This window comes from Talaromyces marneffei, chromosome 2 (genome assembly GCF_009556855.1).
Source record: "Talaromyces marneffei chromosome 2, complete sequence".
Lineage (NCBI taxonomy): Eukaryota > Fungi > Ascomycota > Eurotiomycetes > Eurotiales > Trichocomaceae > Talaromyces > Talaromyces marneffei.
In genome coordinates, this window is record NC_072349.1 from 3,332,927 (window position 1) to 3,350,849 (window position 17,923).

At 45.8% G+C, this 17,923-nt stretch overlaps 5 protein-coding genes across 5 annotated transcripts; 3 read left to right on the forward strand and 2 right to left on the reverse strand.

Moving 5' to 3' along the window:
• Positions 1-463: 463 nt before the first annotated feature.
• Positions 464-2,706, reverse strand: EYB26_003561 (uncharacterized protein; the record flags this gene model as incomplete). Its single annotated transcript, XM_054262861.1, has 8 exons — positions 464-556; positions 616-970; positions 1,025-1,293; positions 1,349-1,413; positions 1,464-2,014; positions 2,085-2,226; positions 2,295-2,402; positions 2,694-2,706. 8 exons carry the CDS (start codon positions 2,704-2,706, stop codon positions 464-466), a joined length of 1,596 nt encoding a protein of 531 aa, XP_054118836.1.
• Positions 2,707-3,403: 697 nt separating this feature from the next.
• On the forward strand, positions 3,404-4,258 carry EYB26_003562 (uncharacterized protein; the record flags this gene model as incomplete). The annotated part of the gene is made up of 3 exons (XM_054262862.1): positions 3,404-3,758; positions 3,813-3,979; positions 4,040-4,258. The coding sequence occupies 3 exons, from the start codon at positions 3,404-3,406 to the stop codon at positions 4,256-4,258; spliced, it is 741 nt and encodes a 246-aa protein (XP_054118837.1).
• Positions 4,259-4,728: 470 nt separating this feature from the next.
• EYB26_003563 (uncharacterized protein) lies at positions 4,729-6,524 on the forward strand (the record flags this gene model as incomplete). The annotated part of the gene is made up of 8 exons (XM_054262863.1): positions 4,729-4,774; positions 4,830-4,854; positions 4,909-4,968; positions 5,038-5,065; positions 5,115-5,460; positions 5,520-6,074; positions 6,127-6,384; positions 6,433-6,524. 8 exons carry the CDS (start codon positions 4,729-4,731, stop codon positions 6,522-6,524), a joined length of 1,410 nt encoding a protein of 469 aa, XP_054118838.1.
• Positions 6,525-6,770: 246 nt separating this feature from the next.
• Positions 6,771-7,354, reverse strand: EYB26_003564 (uncharacterized protein; the record flags this gene model as incomplete). The annotated part of the gene is made up of 2 exons (XM_054262864.1): positions 6,771-7,181; positions 7,250-7,354. The coding sequence occupies 2 exons, from the start codon at positions 7,352-7,354 to the stop codon at positions 6,771-6,773; spliced, it is 516 nt and encodes a 171-aa protein (XP_054118839.1).
• A 794-nt stretch (positions 7,355-8,148) lies between these two features.
• On the forward strand, positions 8,149-10,313 carry EYB26_003565 (uncharacterized protein; the record flags this gene model as incomplete). The annotated part of the gene is made up of 2 exons (XM_054262865.1): positions 8,149-9,642; positions 9,702-10,313. 2 exons carry the CDS (start codon positions 8,149-8,151, stop codon positions 10,311-10,313), a joined length of 2,106 nt encoding a protein of 701 aa, XP_054118840.1.
• Positions 10,314-17,923: the final 7,610 nt, after the last annotated feature.

Consider the following 17,923-nt stretch of genomic DNA (forward strand, 5'->3'; position numbering starts at 1 on the left):
AATAGAAATCAGGTGACTAGGCCGATTTAAGGCCTCTCGACACGCTAAGCCTAAATCGGTGATCGTATCTATTAATGGGGATTCTGGAACAAGGGTAGAAGGTTGAATCGAGTAAGCAAGCTCTGACTTGTTCATGTCTCGAGCAGGATTGGAGTCTATCAATAGCTGCTGCTACTGACACAGCGCGAAGAGAGAAGTATTACGTCTCTATACATCTTTTTATAATCCTCATCGTAATAGCATGATCATTGAAGCACGCGCAAAAACTGCGAATGCAATGCATCTTCTTTTCAAGTACCAGGCATATTCATCATTTAACCATAGAATAATGTAGTTCCCACATTGACCAATGGCAGACCGTTTCCCAGTAGTTAACGCCAATTGCCAAACGTTTAAACGCTCGTTCCCATGCTACCCAATAGACAAACATGATGAATACACGAAGGCATCAAAGAGACCACCACTACGAAGCGTGAGGAGGGAATCCAGGCCTTTGGATACCCCGGCCAGGATCGAGTCTGTTATCCAGATCTTCGTAACGGAGTATGAATTCGCGCTATAGGACAATGATTAGCCTGAGAGGAAGTTGGAAAGAGAAAATAGGGTAGAGCATACGCGAATCTTTTTCCAAGATGCTGGATCCCACCATAGATACACACCGCGTTCACTCACACCGCGTTCGACGTCAACGGGGCCGGGGTAATTCTCATCTCTGGTAAGCCAGCAGCGCTCAACCTTGTGATACCGCCATTTGCGGCCCATCAATTCTTCGGCGACAAGCTCTTGCAGAACATCGCGTGGCATGCTGTAGAAGATGTAAAAGAGGGTTTCGTCACTGAAGCTGGGTATCCGTGACTGTAAGGGTTGTACATTTGCGACATTGTAGCAGCTGGGGATTGCAAAGTCTTGTTCAAGAGGGACTGCAGACATAGAAGCAACGAACGGTGACGCAAAAGAATGATGCAGAGGTCTGTTATAAACGATTAGAAGAATACTTTACCGTAAATGAGATAAGGAAACTTACTCAGGCTGGTTGAGATCCAATCCCAGAGTCATGAGGTCCTGTCCAACAGCGAGGCTTGCCACATCTGGGCTCTCGCTATGTATCATTCTAAGTAGCCCTGCAAGTCCAAACTTGTCTAGTTCACTCATTTGAGAAAGGGGCGGCTGATCGGTGCTTTGGCCTGAACTCGTTGCGTCCTGGCTATCCGCTGACACGCCACCAGATTGTGATTGACGTTGTTGCAATTGACTGCTTTCATGCTCTGGAAAGTTCTCAGAACGGAGACCATCCTAAAAACCAGTTAGTTTGCTTGCCACTAATGCACAGAAGTGCGGTGAGCCCTACTTCTTTGTCCTGAGCTGATACACCATTTGGCCCTTGCGGAGATCTCGAAGTAGACATTCCTGGAGCTACGTTCATCAGTATTAACTCAGAAAAGCAAGTACCGAGCATGACACACCTGCTGAAACTGATGTTCCCGGTGACATTACACGATTGGTCTCCTGTCCATTCAATGCTGAGTTCATAAAGTTGCGAGCTTGTGCAGACTGTGTTTGATTCGAGAAAGCCAGGCCAGGGCCGTAGCTTCCAAATCCTGTACTTGTTAATACAGAGCCCCTCCGCTCCTGCCCAATGTCGTTCATACGAGAGATTCCACCCGGGGGAATGTCGGCGGAGTTTCTGCCTAACGGCGGGAACTCTTCAATGTTTCCTGTTTGAGGTTGTCCACCACCTCCGAGCTGGCCACTGATGCCCTGACCACCATTCCTGAAATCATCTAATCGGTTTGCAAATTGAGCGCCGGATGGAAATACGTCGTCTTGGGGAGGTTGTTGCTGGGTGAAGTGTGTTTGGGTTTGAGAGGTTCGCGACGGAGGCTGACTCGAGGGAGGTTGTTGTCTTTGCACCGGTGTTTGCTGTGTCGCCCGTTGTCCTGCGTTTGCCCATACTGCTTGGGCAGAGGACTGAGCCTGGTTTTGTTGCGGTACGCCTGATAATGAAGGGAATTCACTAGCACCGCGGAGTTCAGCCACCTGTCCTATCCATTTCTCCTAGACCAAATGTGTCCGGAAATACATACGAAAGATCTAAAGGTGTCGCTGGTTGCGAGCCACCGAGGCTCTGTGCAAACGTCCCCATTGATCCGATATTTCGCTGCTGGTGATTTTGCAGGCCTGGGGCTGCACCCATAGGAAGACCAAAGTTCCAGTTCGCATTCGACGCTATTCATACAAAGGTTCAAAATATTAGCGTAGCTCGATTTGACTGCAGTGACCATCGTAAAGCGCACCTATTTTGCCGTTGGGTAGTCGACTGGTTGCCATAGACGCATTTCGAGCTTGTGCCTGCTGTTGCGAGGGAAATCCGGGCATGCCTCTAAGTGGCTGCGGGCCTGGTCCTAATGTCATTCAACACACGTTAGCTCCGCACGTCACAATAACTCGTCAATCTGTGAGCTCCACAAAGCGAATCTGAGAGTGCGATGCGGCCATTCGAGACGGGACCGCCAATGTGAAATTCTGAACAGGCACGGTCATGTACCGAGGAGTAGAATTTCACGTATTGTCCGCGATATTAAAGCGAAGGCACATGGTGGCTGGATGGCGCAATTGCAGGGGAATATGCGAACACATTTCGTAAAATGGTGCTGTCGCATGGACATATGGCGGGGGAGGACAGAGCAACTGACCTGGCCTATTCATAGTGGAAGGAAGAGTTGTGAGTGTCAGACTAATGCGGATCGAGTAACGGTCGTAGATTCAGTAGATTTGCAGGACGATCTGCTCAAAAGTCAGGGTCCTTGAAATTTAGTAAGTCAAGCTTGCGGCTCCAGTTGCGGTGTTCCTTGAGTGATTCCAGGTGAGAAGTAATAGCCGCCCGCCTTGGTCCCAGCCGCGCGCTTCTTTGTGTATGCACGGACCACCAAGAAAATGATGGCTTGGATGGTTTGCTTTTAGATTAAACCCAGACAAGCCAAACAATCAGTCAATTTTACTCGTTGGCCTCGGTCTCGATTTATAGGAAAGCCGACAATAATGGAGTCGTTCTGGCAAAATAGGCCATATGCATGCGAGGCTTAATTAGCAAGTCAATTTATTCCCTATCGGCATAAACGCAACCTTGAGAAGCCACCGTGTAATTTATATCAATAAGAACTCACTCGCATGTTTTTCCAAATCGCATAAATGTGTTAGACACACTTGGTAGGCGTTCTCTTTTCAAGCACCAGCTTGTTGAACGTGCTGCTGTTCAAGTAAAGCTGTAAGATCACGTGACTGTAAGCGCTAACGTATATTTTGTGATTGCCGTCAAGCCGCTCACTTCAACAATCACAGGGGTTGTCGGGGACACACCGAGGAGCCTACTGGATAATTAGAGACATCAACATCGAAAATCACAATGAATCGTCCTATGATCATCCGTGTCACTCGCCAATTGGGCACGCCTCTGTCCGCAGAACTCCCTCCGGCCTTCCTCGCTCCTGCGGTGCACGGCAAAGTTCAGTCCGCGAACTTTTCATCTACAGCATCCAATGCAGCCCGTCAATTCCCCGATAAGAGCAAGCAACGTGGTGTCTCAGCCATACATATGACAGGCCCACGATATCCATTGACTGTTGCAAAATTTCCTTTACCTGTACCTGTCGCTCGAGAAAACCTTCCACCTCGCGAGAGCAACCCGGACCATGGACTTTGGGGATTCTTTCCTCCGGATAGGTTGCCAATGAGCACTCCAGAATACGATATTGCACACGGTATGTAGATAGGTCTTCTCTATCTCTATCAATAACTAATTGTGGTATAATCAGGTCGCTCGTGGTCAATTCAAGAATTGCGCGGAAAGTCTTGGGAGGATCTACACTGTTTATGGTGGGTTTGTGTGAAAGAACGCAACCGCATCTCTACATCAAACGTGGAGAGAGAACGTCTCAAGGCAGGTTTTGGAGAAGCAGAGTTGATAGACCGTGAGCGCGTGGTAAGGACATCTTGAAATATTGCGCTGCACTCGTCTGTTGCTAACATAGTTCCAATCTAGGTTCGATCCACCCAGAGAGCTATCAAACATGTGCTCCGAGAACGATGGTACGCGTGGGAAGATGCGAGACAAATCTGGTTGAAGGAAGCGGAGGAGCAGTGGCAGACAGAACACAAGAAGGCACAACTCACGGCGAAGTCAAAGAAAGAGGCGAAGAGGAAGGCACGAGCGGAGAAGAGGAATGCACAGGCGGCGCCAGAAGCACAGCCAGAGATTTAATTCGGAGATTTGATTGAAACCGACATACTCGATATTACTTTACTGCAATATTCGAAAAACCTACCCTGACGAACCAATCCCTGTACACTTGAGGCTTATTTTTTGTATCGATAGTGCTTGCTTTATGCTCTTTTTTTTTGAGGAAAATGTACATTAGACCTATACAATTCAATTGACCTTGGATATTGTGTCGATTATCCATGCTGAATATGGCATGGTAAGAGAATCCACCGCTTCTTTTTCTTTTGGTTTGGGCTCCGCGAGCGGGGACCTCCTTAGTCTTCCCCCAACCAAGCCTAAAGTATGGGATGAGCCTAGTGACCCTAGTATCTTAACTAGTGCGACAAAGCATAAACAACTTCTCCCTTTTGTATCTCACATTTCATTCAAATACCCACGATTTACACACAGCAGTATCTTACTATCTGTGTCTTTGTTTTTGGTTTCAATTCTCGCAGTTTGACATCACCATGGATGAGATTGCCCCCGAATACGATGTTGTTGTGCTAGGCACCGGTATGATGAAGAAGCTCTACCCCGCAGCGAGATTCTTGGACTAACCTGCTCCCAGGCCTGACTGAATGTGTTCTTTCTGGGTAAGCTGTTTGATACCACGGAGATTAACGAAATAGCGATTGACATTTCAAAAGTGTTCTGAGTGTCAAGGGCAAGAAGGTGCTTCACATTGATCGTAACGATCACTATGGAGGGTAAGCCCGAACGACCCCCTCATTCACGCTCACGTCACCACTCACTATAGATGGCTAACACCACTATAGCGAAGCTGCCTCAGTCAACATCGAGACGGTAATTACGATGACTTCCATACTTCTTTTTCAAAATCTAACCGTCGTAGCTATTCAAAACATACGGAAACGTTCGTCCCGGCGAGGAGCCATGGAAGAAATACGGCCGCGTGAACGACTGGAACGTGGACTTGATCCCCAAGTTGCTCATGTCCAACGGTGAATTGACGAATATTTTGGTTTCCACCGACGTTACAAGATACCTCGAGTTTAGACAAATCGCAGGAAGCTACGTGCAACAAGGAGAAGGCCCCAAAGCCACCGTTGCCAAGGTTCCCTCGGACGCTGGCGAAGCTTTGCGTTCGTCTCTCATGGGTCTCTTTGAGAAGAGACGCGCAAAGAAATTCTTGGAGTGGGTTGGCGAGTTCAAGGAAGACGACCCAAGCACTCACCAAGGTAGATACCCCTGTTTCCTGTTCTTGGGGGCTTTGATTTGCTGATTATCGCAACAACAGGCCTCAATTTGTCCACTTGCGCCATGAAGGATGTCTATGATAAGTTCGGCCTGGAGGCCACGACCCGTGACTTTGTCGGCCATTCAATGGCTCTTTACCCATCGGACGAATATATCAACGCCAAAGGAAGAGTTATCGAAAGTATCAACCGTATCCGCTTGTACGTTAACTCGATGGCTCGCTACGGAAAGTCGCCATATATTTATCCTCTTTATGGTCTTGGAGAATTGCCCCAAGGCTTTGCACGTCTATCTGCTATCTATGGCGGTACTTATATGCTCAACACCAGCGTTGACGAAGTTCTGTACGACGAGAACGGAAAAGTGTCCGGTATTAAAGCAACCATGAAGGAACGTGACGAAGCCGGCGAGGGCATGAAGTTCACAACAAAGACCACCAAGATCATTGCTGATCCTTCTTACTTCCCCAACAAAGTCAAGATTACTGGATATGTCATTCGGGCTATCTGTATTCTCAAGCACCCCATCGACAAGACGGACGGCAGTGATTCGCTTCAGCTCATTATTCCTCAATCCCAAGTTGGACGCAAGCACGGTAAGCATCCACTTGTTATTTCAAGTATATAAGACCAATCTAACATGCCCAGATATCTACATTGCCATGGTCTCCTCCGCACACAACGTCTGCCCCAAGGGTTACTATGTGGCTATTGTTTCGACCATTGCTGAGAGCGAAGCCAACCACCATCTGGAACTTGAGCCCGGTTTCCAGAGACTCGGCCAGATTGAGGAGAGATTCATGGGACCCCCTATCCCTCTCTACGAGCCTCTTGATGATGGCAAGAAAGACAATGTTTTCATCTCCAAGAGCTACGATGCTACTTCACACTTTGAAACAACAACTGGTAAGCATTTCCATAAGTTCATATATCTATTTACTAAACGCTGCGCAGATGACGTCCGTGATATCTACGAGCGCGCGGAGGGTCATGAGCTCGTTGTTGAAGGTCTTCGCGAGGGCCAAACCCTTGTCGCTGAAGAATAGATTGTTGTTTAACCTAGGCCTCCGGCGTTATTGAAGAAACATGATGTCAAACAAGTCGAATATTTGTGATCTGGCTGCTTAATGGTACTGGAAGGGCAAATTTTGATAATAGGACAAGCCTTCTTGTGGCATATGATGATTGTTCCTTTCGTCTATCTTGATCACCTTCCTCTTAATTATACTCGGTCTAGAACTTAGCTATTCACTGTTGATTTTGACCTCTTAATATATGCTATACATAACCATCTATAACTTCGGATCCGCCGGCGGATCCGTATTAGCCTTCTGATGCTCTGAAAGTACACAAAGCGCATCATCATCCACTCTCCTTATCTCCGCCCTCAACAACGACAACCTTTTCCCAATCTGCGTAACCTCGCACACAACCCTTATCTCGGTATGTACGGGGACCGGTCGCAAATATGTAACATTCAAATTCCGACTCACACCTCCATATTGAAACACGCCTGGCTTCCCGACAGCCATGACGGGTATTACAGTTAAGATATCGATTATAGTTGCTGCGCAGCCACCGTGCAAGTTATTCAGTGCGTTTGTCATGGCGGGTGTAACGAACAGTCGAAATGTAGCGCGTGCTGGGGGGCCTTGAGTTGCGGATTCGAGTCGGACTTTGGTGGTTTGGTCTATCGTCCATCTCTAGTATACAAGTTAGCAATGGGTGGTCAAAGGAGTGAGAGAGATAGCCTGAGGGGGTGTTCGCTTGCCTGTTCGTTTGCATCTCTTCTTACTAGGTGTTGAAGCATCTCTTCTATACCTGTCTCGAATTCATCGAACTCCCGTGGCGGGGAGGCATCGCCGTCAACGCCCATTGTGAGGTATATAGAAAGAGTATGTATATATTCGTCAGACACTCAAATATATCCGTAGAATAAGACTACTGAGACGTATGCGATCCCGTAAATATCAACTGTATGGGTTGATAGATTTTCGTTAATGGGACATCTGGAACTGGGGTGAGATTGCGGGAGCACAATATATAAACTACCTCGGCCTTAAGGTACCGTTATAAGGTCAGTCGCCGAGGCAGTCAGGTAAGTTAGTAAATGCTGGTTCGCATGAGCGATTCTTGGTGATATAGTCATTGAATATTGGAATAAATGTTCAAAACATCCGATTTCAGTATCTGCATTATATTTCACAACGCAATAGCATATATTTGAGGGCGAAGATAAATGCGATAATGAATGGAGACCTCCTTCCTTTCCAGCCAATCATATGTCCGCATTTGCGGCGTGTCGCGCGTTTTGATATTTCCGTTCCTGACCTTGTTGAACTTCATCTTGTGCTACAATTGACAACATACTTCATTGAATGATATTTTGAGGGCAGAACCTCATTACAGATAGAGTCTTGAGCTGTTAGACGATCGTTAAACAGTGACTTTAACGAATTACAGTCATACGCCGGCCGCGAGCGAATTTAATACCTCCGAGATCAAAGAACGTCTACGCTCGTTGCATATACAACCCGGTCCTTGAATTCGAATTTATAAACGTCCTTCGGAGAACCAAAGCTTCGACTAGCTGGATAGCCAGGCAACATTTACACGTAAAGCATGGTCAGGGCTTGAACGACTACTCCGAAGTTCGATTGAGGAATCAAAATGATCGAGTCCCGCTCTGCAAAGCGAAGGAGGGTTTCCGATGTAGTGGATCAAGATGGCGATGTCGAAATTCCCGAAACACCTCCAAGTGTTCATGATGCCGAAGATGAACACTCCGCGATGGATATCGACGACCCAGAGGTCAATGCAGCGTTAGCAGCGACACCGTCCAAATCGTCCCGACGAAAGTCCGCTGCAAATAAATTCAATGACGCCGAAGACAACGAGACCTCATCGAGAAGCCTTAGGGCTAGTGGTCGACAACGAAAGGCTCCTGTGAGATATGAAGATGAGATACAAAAACCCGAGACACCGCGCCGGCCGAGGCTGCCCACTGCGACGCCTTCGAAGGCAGCCATATCAGCGAATGGTAGGCGTAAGGGACGAAAGAAGGTTGAAGTTGAGGCCGGCGAGTCAGAAAGCCGCTCTCCGGATGTTGATATTCCAGTGTCGCGAAGAAAGTCGGCAAGGAGGTCCACAAGAAAGCAAAGTGAAAATGAGTCTGATACTTCGTCAAGTTCGGATGAAGCCGACGAAGCAGGACTGGAGATGATGAATGGAGGAATGGACGATAGCTACGATCCGGTGGCTGCGCAACTACACGAAGACTTGATACACGATGTCGATGGTCATGAAGAAACAGCCCCTTCTAGCCCACTACCCGAATATGCTGAGACTTTCAAAATTCTTTGTGAATCTGAGTTTCGAAACGAGATTGGTGCTTTGAGCAATATCGTTCTTGAGAAATTGACCAGAAAACGATTGACACCATTGAAGGGCTTAGACGCCGAATATCAAAAAGTTCATCAGCTGGTGGAACAAACTGTCACCGCCGGTGAAGGAAACTCAATGCTGCTGATGGGCTCACGTGGAAGTGGAAAGACTACAATGGTAGAATGGATCATCTCTTCGCTGATGAAAAAACACAAAGGTGATTTCCATGTGGTTCGCTTGAACGGGTTCTTCCACACCGATGACCGTCTTGCTCTGCGCGAGATTTGGAGGCAACTCGGTCGTGAAACGGACACGGAAGATGAAGCTTCCAAGGTCAATAGCTATGCCGATACAATGGCCACGTTACTGGCGTTGTTGTCACACCCGGAGGAGCTTTTGAATAGCGCAGATAACACGAATGGTATCACGACGGCAAAGTCAGTCGTCATTATCCTTGATGAATTTGACCTTTTTGCGACGCATCCTCGACAGACACTACTATATAATCTGTTTGATATTGCGCAGGCGCGCAAGGCACCACTCGCCGTCCTCGGGTTGACGACCAAAGTGGATGTTACTGAAACACTTGAGAAGCGTGTTAAAAGTCGCTTCAGTCACCGTTACGTGTATCTACCACTAGCAAGATCATTCGAGGCATTTTCAGACTCCTGTCTTTCTACTCTATCCGTAGAGGCTACAGAGATTGAAGACAGTGATTTTGGTGGCCGCAAGCCAGTCAAACTTCCACAACTTTTGGATGTGTGGAAGGCATACTTGAAGGTGAGAAGTCCCCTTTCCCACACTCGAATCGATATAGTTCAAGCTAATAGAAACTGCAGAGCCTCTGGGAGGATAAAGATTTTGAAAGCCACCTGCAACGAATCTTCCACCAAACAAAGTCCGTCAAGGAATTCTATTCTAGTGCCCTGCTCCCAATATCAAATCTCTACCACAGTGCATCTGACCTAGAGAGTGATCTCGAGATCCCAACTCCGGAAGGCTTCGCGACTCAATCTCTGACATGCCCTGACCCCGGCCCCCTCCCATTCTCATCATCCCTGACGGGCTCTACAAGTGCAACATCATTACCTCTCTCCCTTCTATTAGCAGCCACACGTCTAACAGCTCTTTACGACCCTGGCTCGGACGTCGCCAATTCCCAATCCCTCGCCCTCTCGTTCCCTGCCGCATACGCAGAATACGTCCGTCTCTTGACATCTGCAAAAGCTACCGCTGCCGCTCAGGGAGCTGCTGCTACAGGTGGACGAGTCTGGGGACGTGACATTTCGCGCGAAGCTTGGGAGAAGCTTGTGAATTGGGGTCTTGTTGTTTCGCTTGGATCGAGAAATGGGACGACGGATGGGACCATGTTTAGAGTTGAGATTAGTTTCGAGGAGGTTGCCGATATGGTTGGGGGTGGAGGGTCGTTGGGGAAGTGGTGGCGCAATTGATCGAGTATCTAGATAGTATATATGGTTATATGAAATGTATGATATATGTCAGTATGTTCCTTATTTACTTGACTTAGTCTGAATCCTGTCTAAATTAGTTGCCATTTCTTAGTCATGTCCGGGTTGAAATCTGAGATGGCACGCACCTTGAAGCGAATACAGGATTCTCCTAACAACGATAAATCACTTAATGTCTACCTAAGTACATACTTACGTGTGCATGTATCATGTATATCGTGTTCATCGCACCCAAGCCCAACCAATCCTAAAATCCATCTGCCTCGAAACGCACCGCAACCAGTCCATTCCCCAATCTCGCATCGGTCAGCTTTCAAACCAGTCTTGCCCTCCGGATGAACATGAATACATGCACACGGAGCATAACGGATTACCACGGGAGATCAACATTTGCTTCTACCGAATCCTGTCTAGGTGCTTCATGTACATGTACCTGTACCTGATATGTAGACAGACCTACATACATACATTGTAGTACAGATCCATGAGTGACATGCCTCCCCGGACCGTTGCCCTCCTATCAATGTACATGCTTAGGTATATTTGTAGGCAGAGGATATGCATGACATCTGCCAACGATATACGTACACAGTATGTATTTCACCATTATGTGATACATGTCGTACATACATATGCAGTCGAAAACTTCCAAAGTCGTCAGGTAACTTCCCAATCTCGTGGCAAATAAGGTGATCTACATCTCCATCCAGGAAAAAAATGTGCTCTTCTCTTCTCGCTGTTTTTAGTTCGTCACATTAATATATACCAGTTGACGTGCTTGGGCGGATAATCACATTTCGTCTCACGTAGAGGTTTGTCACAGATCAATGTACGCCGGATGTGTGTGTGTGGGAAGGATGTGCAAAACAGGTTTTATTTGCTATATCAGAGTCTTCTTTGGGCAGATGTGCGGGTCTATCATTGCTATATCATCGGCTCCGAACCGTTAATGATTGTGTGACCATGTATGTATACTCGGACACATGGGTCAATCAATCAATATAATATTGAAACTGCCTGTGTCAAAGCAATACTGACAACGTCTCACAGCATACCATACATGTACATATCAAGGAAACAACGGAACACAACTCGAATTTGAGAGCTATGCGTTCTAGACTACCATGGACCAAGAGACTCGACCGAATGTCGATCTATCTAGGTATGGAAGTTATGTTGTACTACATACATGTGTTGGTTGTGTTACCGGCTCCATAACCCCCTATGTGTGTGTGTAACGTCGTTGTTCAATGCTAGAAAAGAAACTAGGACGAAGTATGCGTTGATTGGTGAATGCTAGTCACCGAAATGAAGTAGACCAGGCTTTGCATTGTTGATGTACTCTGTATATGGAACAATCATAACGAGTTGAGGCAATTAGGGCTAGTCCAACTACCTAGGTCATACCCACGTACATAGGCTATTGAAAGGTTGTACGAGTCATTCGGAATCTAGACTTCTAAGTTTTCTAAGATATGTTTGACAACTCATCTATGACTCATGTAGAGAGAACACTGTAATTGACCTGTATTTTCATGAAAGAAATACAAGTACCTTCTGAACGAATACCATACAAATACTGTGCCAATGTAGGTAACACTGAAGAATGGTAAAACTGTTAGGTTAACATGGCACAATCGCTGCCTGCATGCATGCATATACGTACTCCGTATATGCATACCCAACCTTCAAAATGTTTGTCCTGCCTATGATCTTACCGGTTGACATGGATGTATACCCCTAAGTTATCAGCACAATTTAAGTATGAGACTATCAGAGACTAGAATTAATGGATGCGTCCCGCCATGGTATATATCTACCGTACCTATCATATGATTTACAACTGGCGACGGACTCCTACCAGTCATAATTTACCGATGTTCCGCAATGAGACAACTACAAACTAGACATCTCTATATGACCAATCTCCCCAGCAAGACTACATAAGAGAGTCAAGTTACATGTGTAGTCCGACAGGGTTCTTGATTAGGGTAAATGGGTGTCTTGGCGTGCAGATATCATGTGGCAGAACCAGTGTAGGTCATGCAACGTATAACAGGGATCCCATTGAGCAGCAGTTCGGGAAGTCGGAAAACAGCACCTGGGAGGACGGGAAAGAGATGATAGGCTTTGGCAGCTTCCTGTTGTGTATATTGAGGGGTATGTAGACCGGTCTCCCCTTGTATTGTAGACGATGATTACCCGGACGGATTGGTCCCCATACATTCAACGAAGCAGAATCGATCTTAATGCTTTAGCGTCTTGGTGTGATTATTCGAGGAGACTGTTCACCTCTTAAGTATTGAAATTCATATCATCAACAAATCCCCGCCTCTGAAACAGAAGAATGCCAACCCTTTGTTGCGGGTTGTCTTCCTATTTCGGCAATAACTCGTTCCAGCACCTCGCCGATATTTCCTCAAGACTGCTCTCCACATCTCGCGGCATGTTGTTATTAATCTTTAATTAAGTTACGAATTGCGATATTTCAACTATTTGTCACAGAGTTCTCCATATGGGAAGTAGATATGAAGCACTCATGCACGACATGAAGCCTGAATATTTGGGCATCGTGGGTCGAACGGAGGGGACCATTGACAGGGGTGTGTCCCTGTACTCAATTAGGAAATATATCAACATACCTTAATACTGTGTACTAATACTCATGCTACGTAGGATCTAGCTATGTAGTATGTATCATTTATTAAAGTCCCGTTTATATCTAAGTTGCTGTCTTATGACTCGATCCTAAGACTCGAGCCGGGTACCGTTGATACCATCGGGTTAAATTAGGGCTTGTGGTCAAGCGTACTACCTGGTGACCAGGTTTTGAGCTAAACAATACTCCACGATCAACTCACTTGAAACCGTGCGGCTTCTTGGATCTACACACCAACCCTATTATCGGCAATGATCAACTGACTACGGTCTTCTCCGTATATCCGGAGAATGAGAATGACGCTCAGACTATGTCGGTCTATGCAAAATCGAGAGCCTAACTCGAGTCTAACATGTTTAGTACTTCACCGTTCAAGATAAAGTTGCATCTGATTCCCTGCTTTCTGCGACGCCTCCGCAGAATACTCAACAGCTAAGATTCACCGGCATATTTTTTTTAAAAAAACAAAAATCAAAAATCAAAAATCAAGCGGCCGATTTTTTGGCCCTTTTTGTTCTGACTAGCGGTGCGCCGTGAACTAGATTCTCCCGTGCATGCATGATCGTTGGACTAATTTGTTGATTTGCGGAGGGCGTACTGGGAACTAGCACTAGTAGTTGTCCCCAACGATATTTCGGAATATGGTTTCCAGGATAAGAGGCTGATGAGATGAGTGGCTGGTTTGAATAGTGATCTGTCATTGATAGAGATATCTCCTAGGGAGTCCGGCAAATGTAAGCATTCCACCACGTGAGGAGCTTCAATCTATGGCCCAATAGTAAATGATGTCATTTAACCAGCCATTTCTTCTACTACAGTAGACTAGATTCGCCTTGAAGAAGATTAGGCAGCATTTTCCAGTGGGACTGAGAAATGGAAGACTGAAGTGAGTATTTCCCGTATCCCGTTAGCAACTTTCTCCCTTGAAGCGGCAAGTTTCAATTTAAACTTTATGTATGAACTAAACTCATAGTAGGATAAACTTGGTGCTTGATAGACTGCTGATCGAGCAGTTCGAGTTGACTAAATTATGAGCTAGGAGAACTAGTTAACTAGCTTACTACATACTCTGTAGTTAACTTAGTTACTGTGTAAAGTATTTGACTAACAAAGCCCAGTTCAAGCCACAGGCTGCCTAGCTAGGGGTACTACGTATGTATATGTCAGGTGAAGAACCTATGCTTTTATCAGCATTCGGCCTTTGAGCCGAGTGCATCCCTACGCCCTGGTTTGGTGAACGAACCTATCCCAACGCTTAGTACGGAGACTTACGGAATGCTACGAGTACATAACTACGTCACCATATGATTCTTAAACCTTCGGCCCATTGTGGAATATCTGAAACGAGTCGTAAGTTTCTCGATTTGTGGAATGTTAAAACTTCGCCCTATCCGTCTTACGTACATCGAAATTAAACATTTTGCAAACATTCGTTACTAAAGATAAGGCGGAAAAAAATCTCAAGTCTTCAGTCCGTATCAAGGGGGATATCCGGCATGCCGGAGTAACAACGGAGACTCCGGATGTTATGTAGTGTGTAGTAGAAACCTGAACTAACTAGCCCAACTTGCATACAATCTTCAACGGCTTTGGTGGAGATTTTGGGAACAAGACACACCAAAAAGAATACATTTGCTTACAAAAAAATTCCAACCAAGTTTCTGAGTGGCCGACAAAAAAAACGAAGAAAAGTAAGTGCTTCCCCAAAAGGGAAACAGGTTCGAATTCTTCTTTCCGTTCGCAGTCACAACCGCGCGAAAAAAGGGGGTCACCATGCCCTAAGTGGAGCCCATCACCGGCAGTAATAGAGTTCGACAAGAGCTGACTATTATTTTTCTTCAGGCTTTGTTCAAAATTGTTCAATGTTCGGTACAAGGGAGCATTGGATAATTTTGGCTAGCAGAGTGGTGTTCGCCATCCAGGTTATTCGAGAACCGCCTTACGATTTGAGTTAGTTTATTTGACTTTCGTGAATTAAATTTTTTTCTTTTTCTTTTCTTTTTTCATCGTGACGATCCACGATGTGACGGAACATGTCCGGCTCCGTAATGATTACCCTTAGATTGTTACAAGTTACAACCCATGAATTTGCCACTCGCGTGGCCATCGAAGATCATGCGCGGCGTCAACTCAAAATTAGGAAGACTGCTACGTAAGGTATTCTTCCGGACTAGGAAAGAGCTAGTATTGATACACTCATACTACGTAGTAGACAATGCTTTCAGTATTACGAAGCCCCATAGTTATTATGTATTATGTTACGTGAATAACATGATACATCGTCGTCTTGCGAGTTCATGGTCTACAGAAATTGAAATTCTAGGCACTCGTCCTTGTTTCCTATTTGTTTGCATGTTAATTGAATTTGTGTCAATTGTCCTATGTAAAGCATCGGTTTCCAATAATGCCAATATCGGCACTCCGATTCTGCAGGGGTAACAACGAATAGCAAGCCCGTCGCAAGTCAGAGAACGGACAGGCAGCCCAAGCATTTTTGACATCTGCAGGGTAGTATCAAAGAGAAAAAAGTACGGAGTAGGGCACGTAATAAAAATCGGTTAATCAATGATACGTACCGTACATGCCGCCGTAAGATACGATGTACCGTAATGTATTACCGTATCTGCGATACGCTATCCTACCCATCGAGTCCACTTCCTTTCCCGTGGCACGCTTTGCCGTAAAGAGGTGTTCCACGTGTTGTCTCTCGACTTAGACTTTGTTTCCTAGGTTTTTTTTTTTCCACCGTTAGTTACTTATAATAGTACGGAGTACTTACATAGGTACAAGTGGGTCGTGCATGGAAAACTCACGTGGCATCGATACAATGGTACTACGTATGTAATATACGGAGTAATATAGTTATGATTATCATAAGACCTCCCCATATATGTACGTACAAACTTTGTAGTCGCTAACTTAAACGTCGAACGAGTAAAAGAACGGTATGTAATTGGCGTACGTATGTGTTCAAAACTGCCTCGGGTGCTCGGATGCGGCTCAACGTTTTTTTTCCCCCTATGAGACAATGGTTCTCATGTTGTGGATGGCATAAGCGAGTTGGACCTGAGATGGTTACCAGTGCGCCTAGGTGCGTGTATACGAAGCGAGTGTATCATATAATATCCCTTGACTCGCGAGTATGATACACATACCAGGTACGAAGTACATAGCATCCTTTGCATGCTCAATACACAACAACGACACAACATCGGAAAGCTATGTTCAAGCACAACTATAGGGTTTCGAATATAGTACGAAACTCAGCGAATCCTTCCAAGATTCCTTCCGCAGCCGGTGGATCTCAACGTCAATGACTCAGTGGACCTTTCCAAAGGGTGTTTCAGATTTCTCGCTAAAGTCTCACAAATGAGATCATATTTTCCTCATTTAATACTCCGATTCTTTTCTAGAATCCTTTTGATATAGAAAGGATTCCGCTGATATAGCCCTATGACATATGTATCCGGGAATTTTTACGCGTTCTACGAGTAGAAGGAAATAACGGTCTTTCCTCACCGCATGATATGACAGGTTTGGGGTTCCACCCCGTTGAGGAAAAAAAAAGTGTTGGCCCAGTTTGAAATAGGGCTGAGCAGGGATAAGCCTGTTTACGGGTGAACGATGTAGAAAGTAGCGACGCTACGACAGAGAGAATTTGGGACTTTTGAGTTGAAGAACCATGCGAATCGGAGTCGACTGCGGATTCTGTAGTTAACTAGTTAGTTGCTTTGTTTTTCGAAGTTTGTTTACATAAACAGGATTGATACCTAGCTAAGAATTTGTTCCTGCATACTACTAGACCTCATCAGCCTTGGAGAACATTTTGACGAACTACAAGGCTTAAACAAGTCAAAGGATCTTATCGAATGCGTGTATAACGAAACTGGCAGTGAGCGAAAACGTACTCACAGATAAGCCTACCATTGTCGTATTCGTGTCTACACAACCTGGTCCCGACAGAAGGGAATCAAGTCTGAGCGTCTTACACATCCTGAAGGTCTCACCTTTGGATAAAAAGGAGGGCCGACCCTTCTTCATATTGTACAATGTACGGAGGTCCCGAGGGCCAAGCACTGTCAGAGGCTGACTTGGCGGTGGGCTAAGTCTGCCTGTCTTCCACGTGGCAAGGAGAAAGCCATGTCGAATTGTCGATAGGAGGCTAGTGTTTGAGGTTTTCTGGACCACGCCTCATTCATTCAACAAAGTGTTGGCGTCATACAACGTGCGCGCACGGATGCAAGACACATGAAAAGACCAACCCTGAACCAGTGGTTCTGTAACTCTTCGTCAAGAGCCATATTTACCGGGTATTCTGTAACAAAACTACGGGTACAAAACGTGGCCGCTCATACAATACAGTACTCCACGCCAGTCATATACACTAAACTATAACAAGCCTAGGGACGGTGTCTCTTGTTCCCGTGACCGACGCAAAGCCTTGGCTCAAACTCAAAGTGGAGGTTAATCCATTTCAGGAAACTGATAAGGTGAAACCCTACCTGAGGCCCGATATCAGGAGCTTGCGAATGACTTGCCTGTTGCGTCCATAGGGCAGGATGTTCACTGTTTCAGAAGATGATGAGGTTTCTACGAAGAGCGATCATCATCGCAGACTTGGTTTGGAGGATGAAGCTGTTAATTGTTGGTTACAGGAATTAAGTTTACACTAGCTAGGTTTCGTACCCAGAACCGAGATGTTGGGACCTCGTGGCTGTCTTTTTAGATGCTCTCAAATCAAAATCCAACGTGCTCGGCTGGATGATAAGAGACTAGCTACGACGGCCTTAAGACCGAGGTACGTCTCTACCAAATAACCGTGATAAAACATTACCCATCGGTTTCTTTCCGTGAGGTTTCCTTCATGATCTTTGGTAGATTTTCCGACTGGTTGGGAACCTTGCCAATCATGGACTCCCATTGTTAAAACACA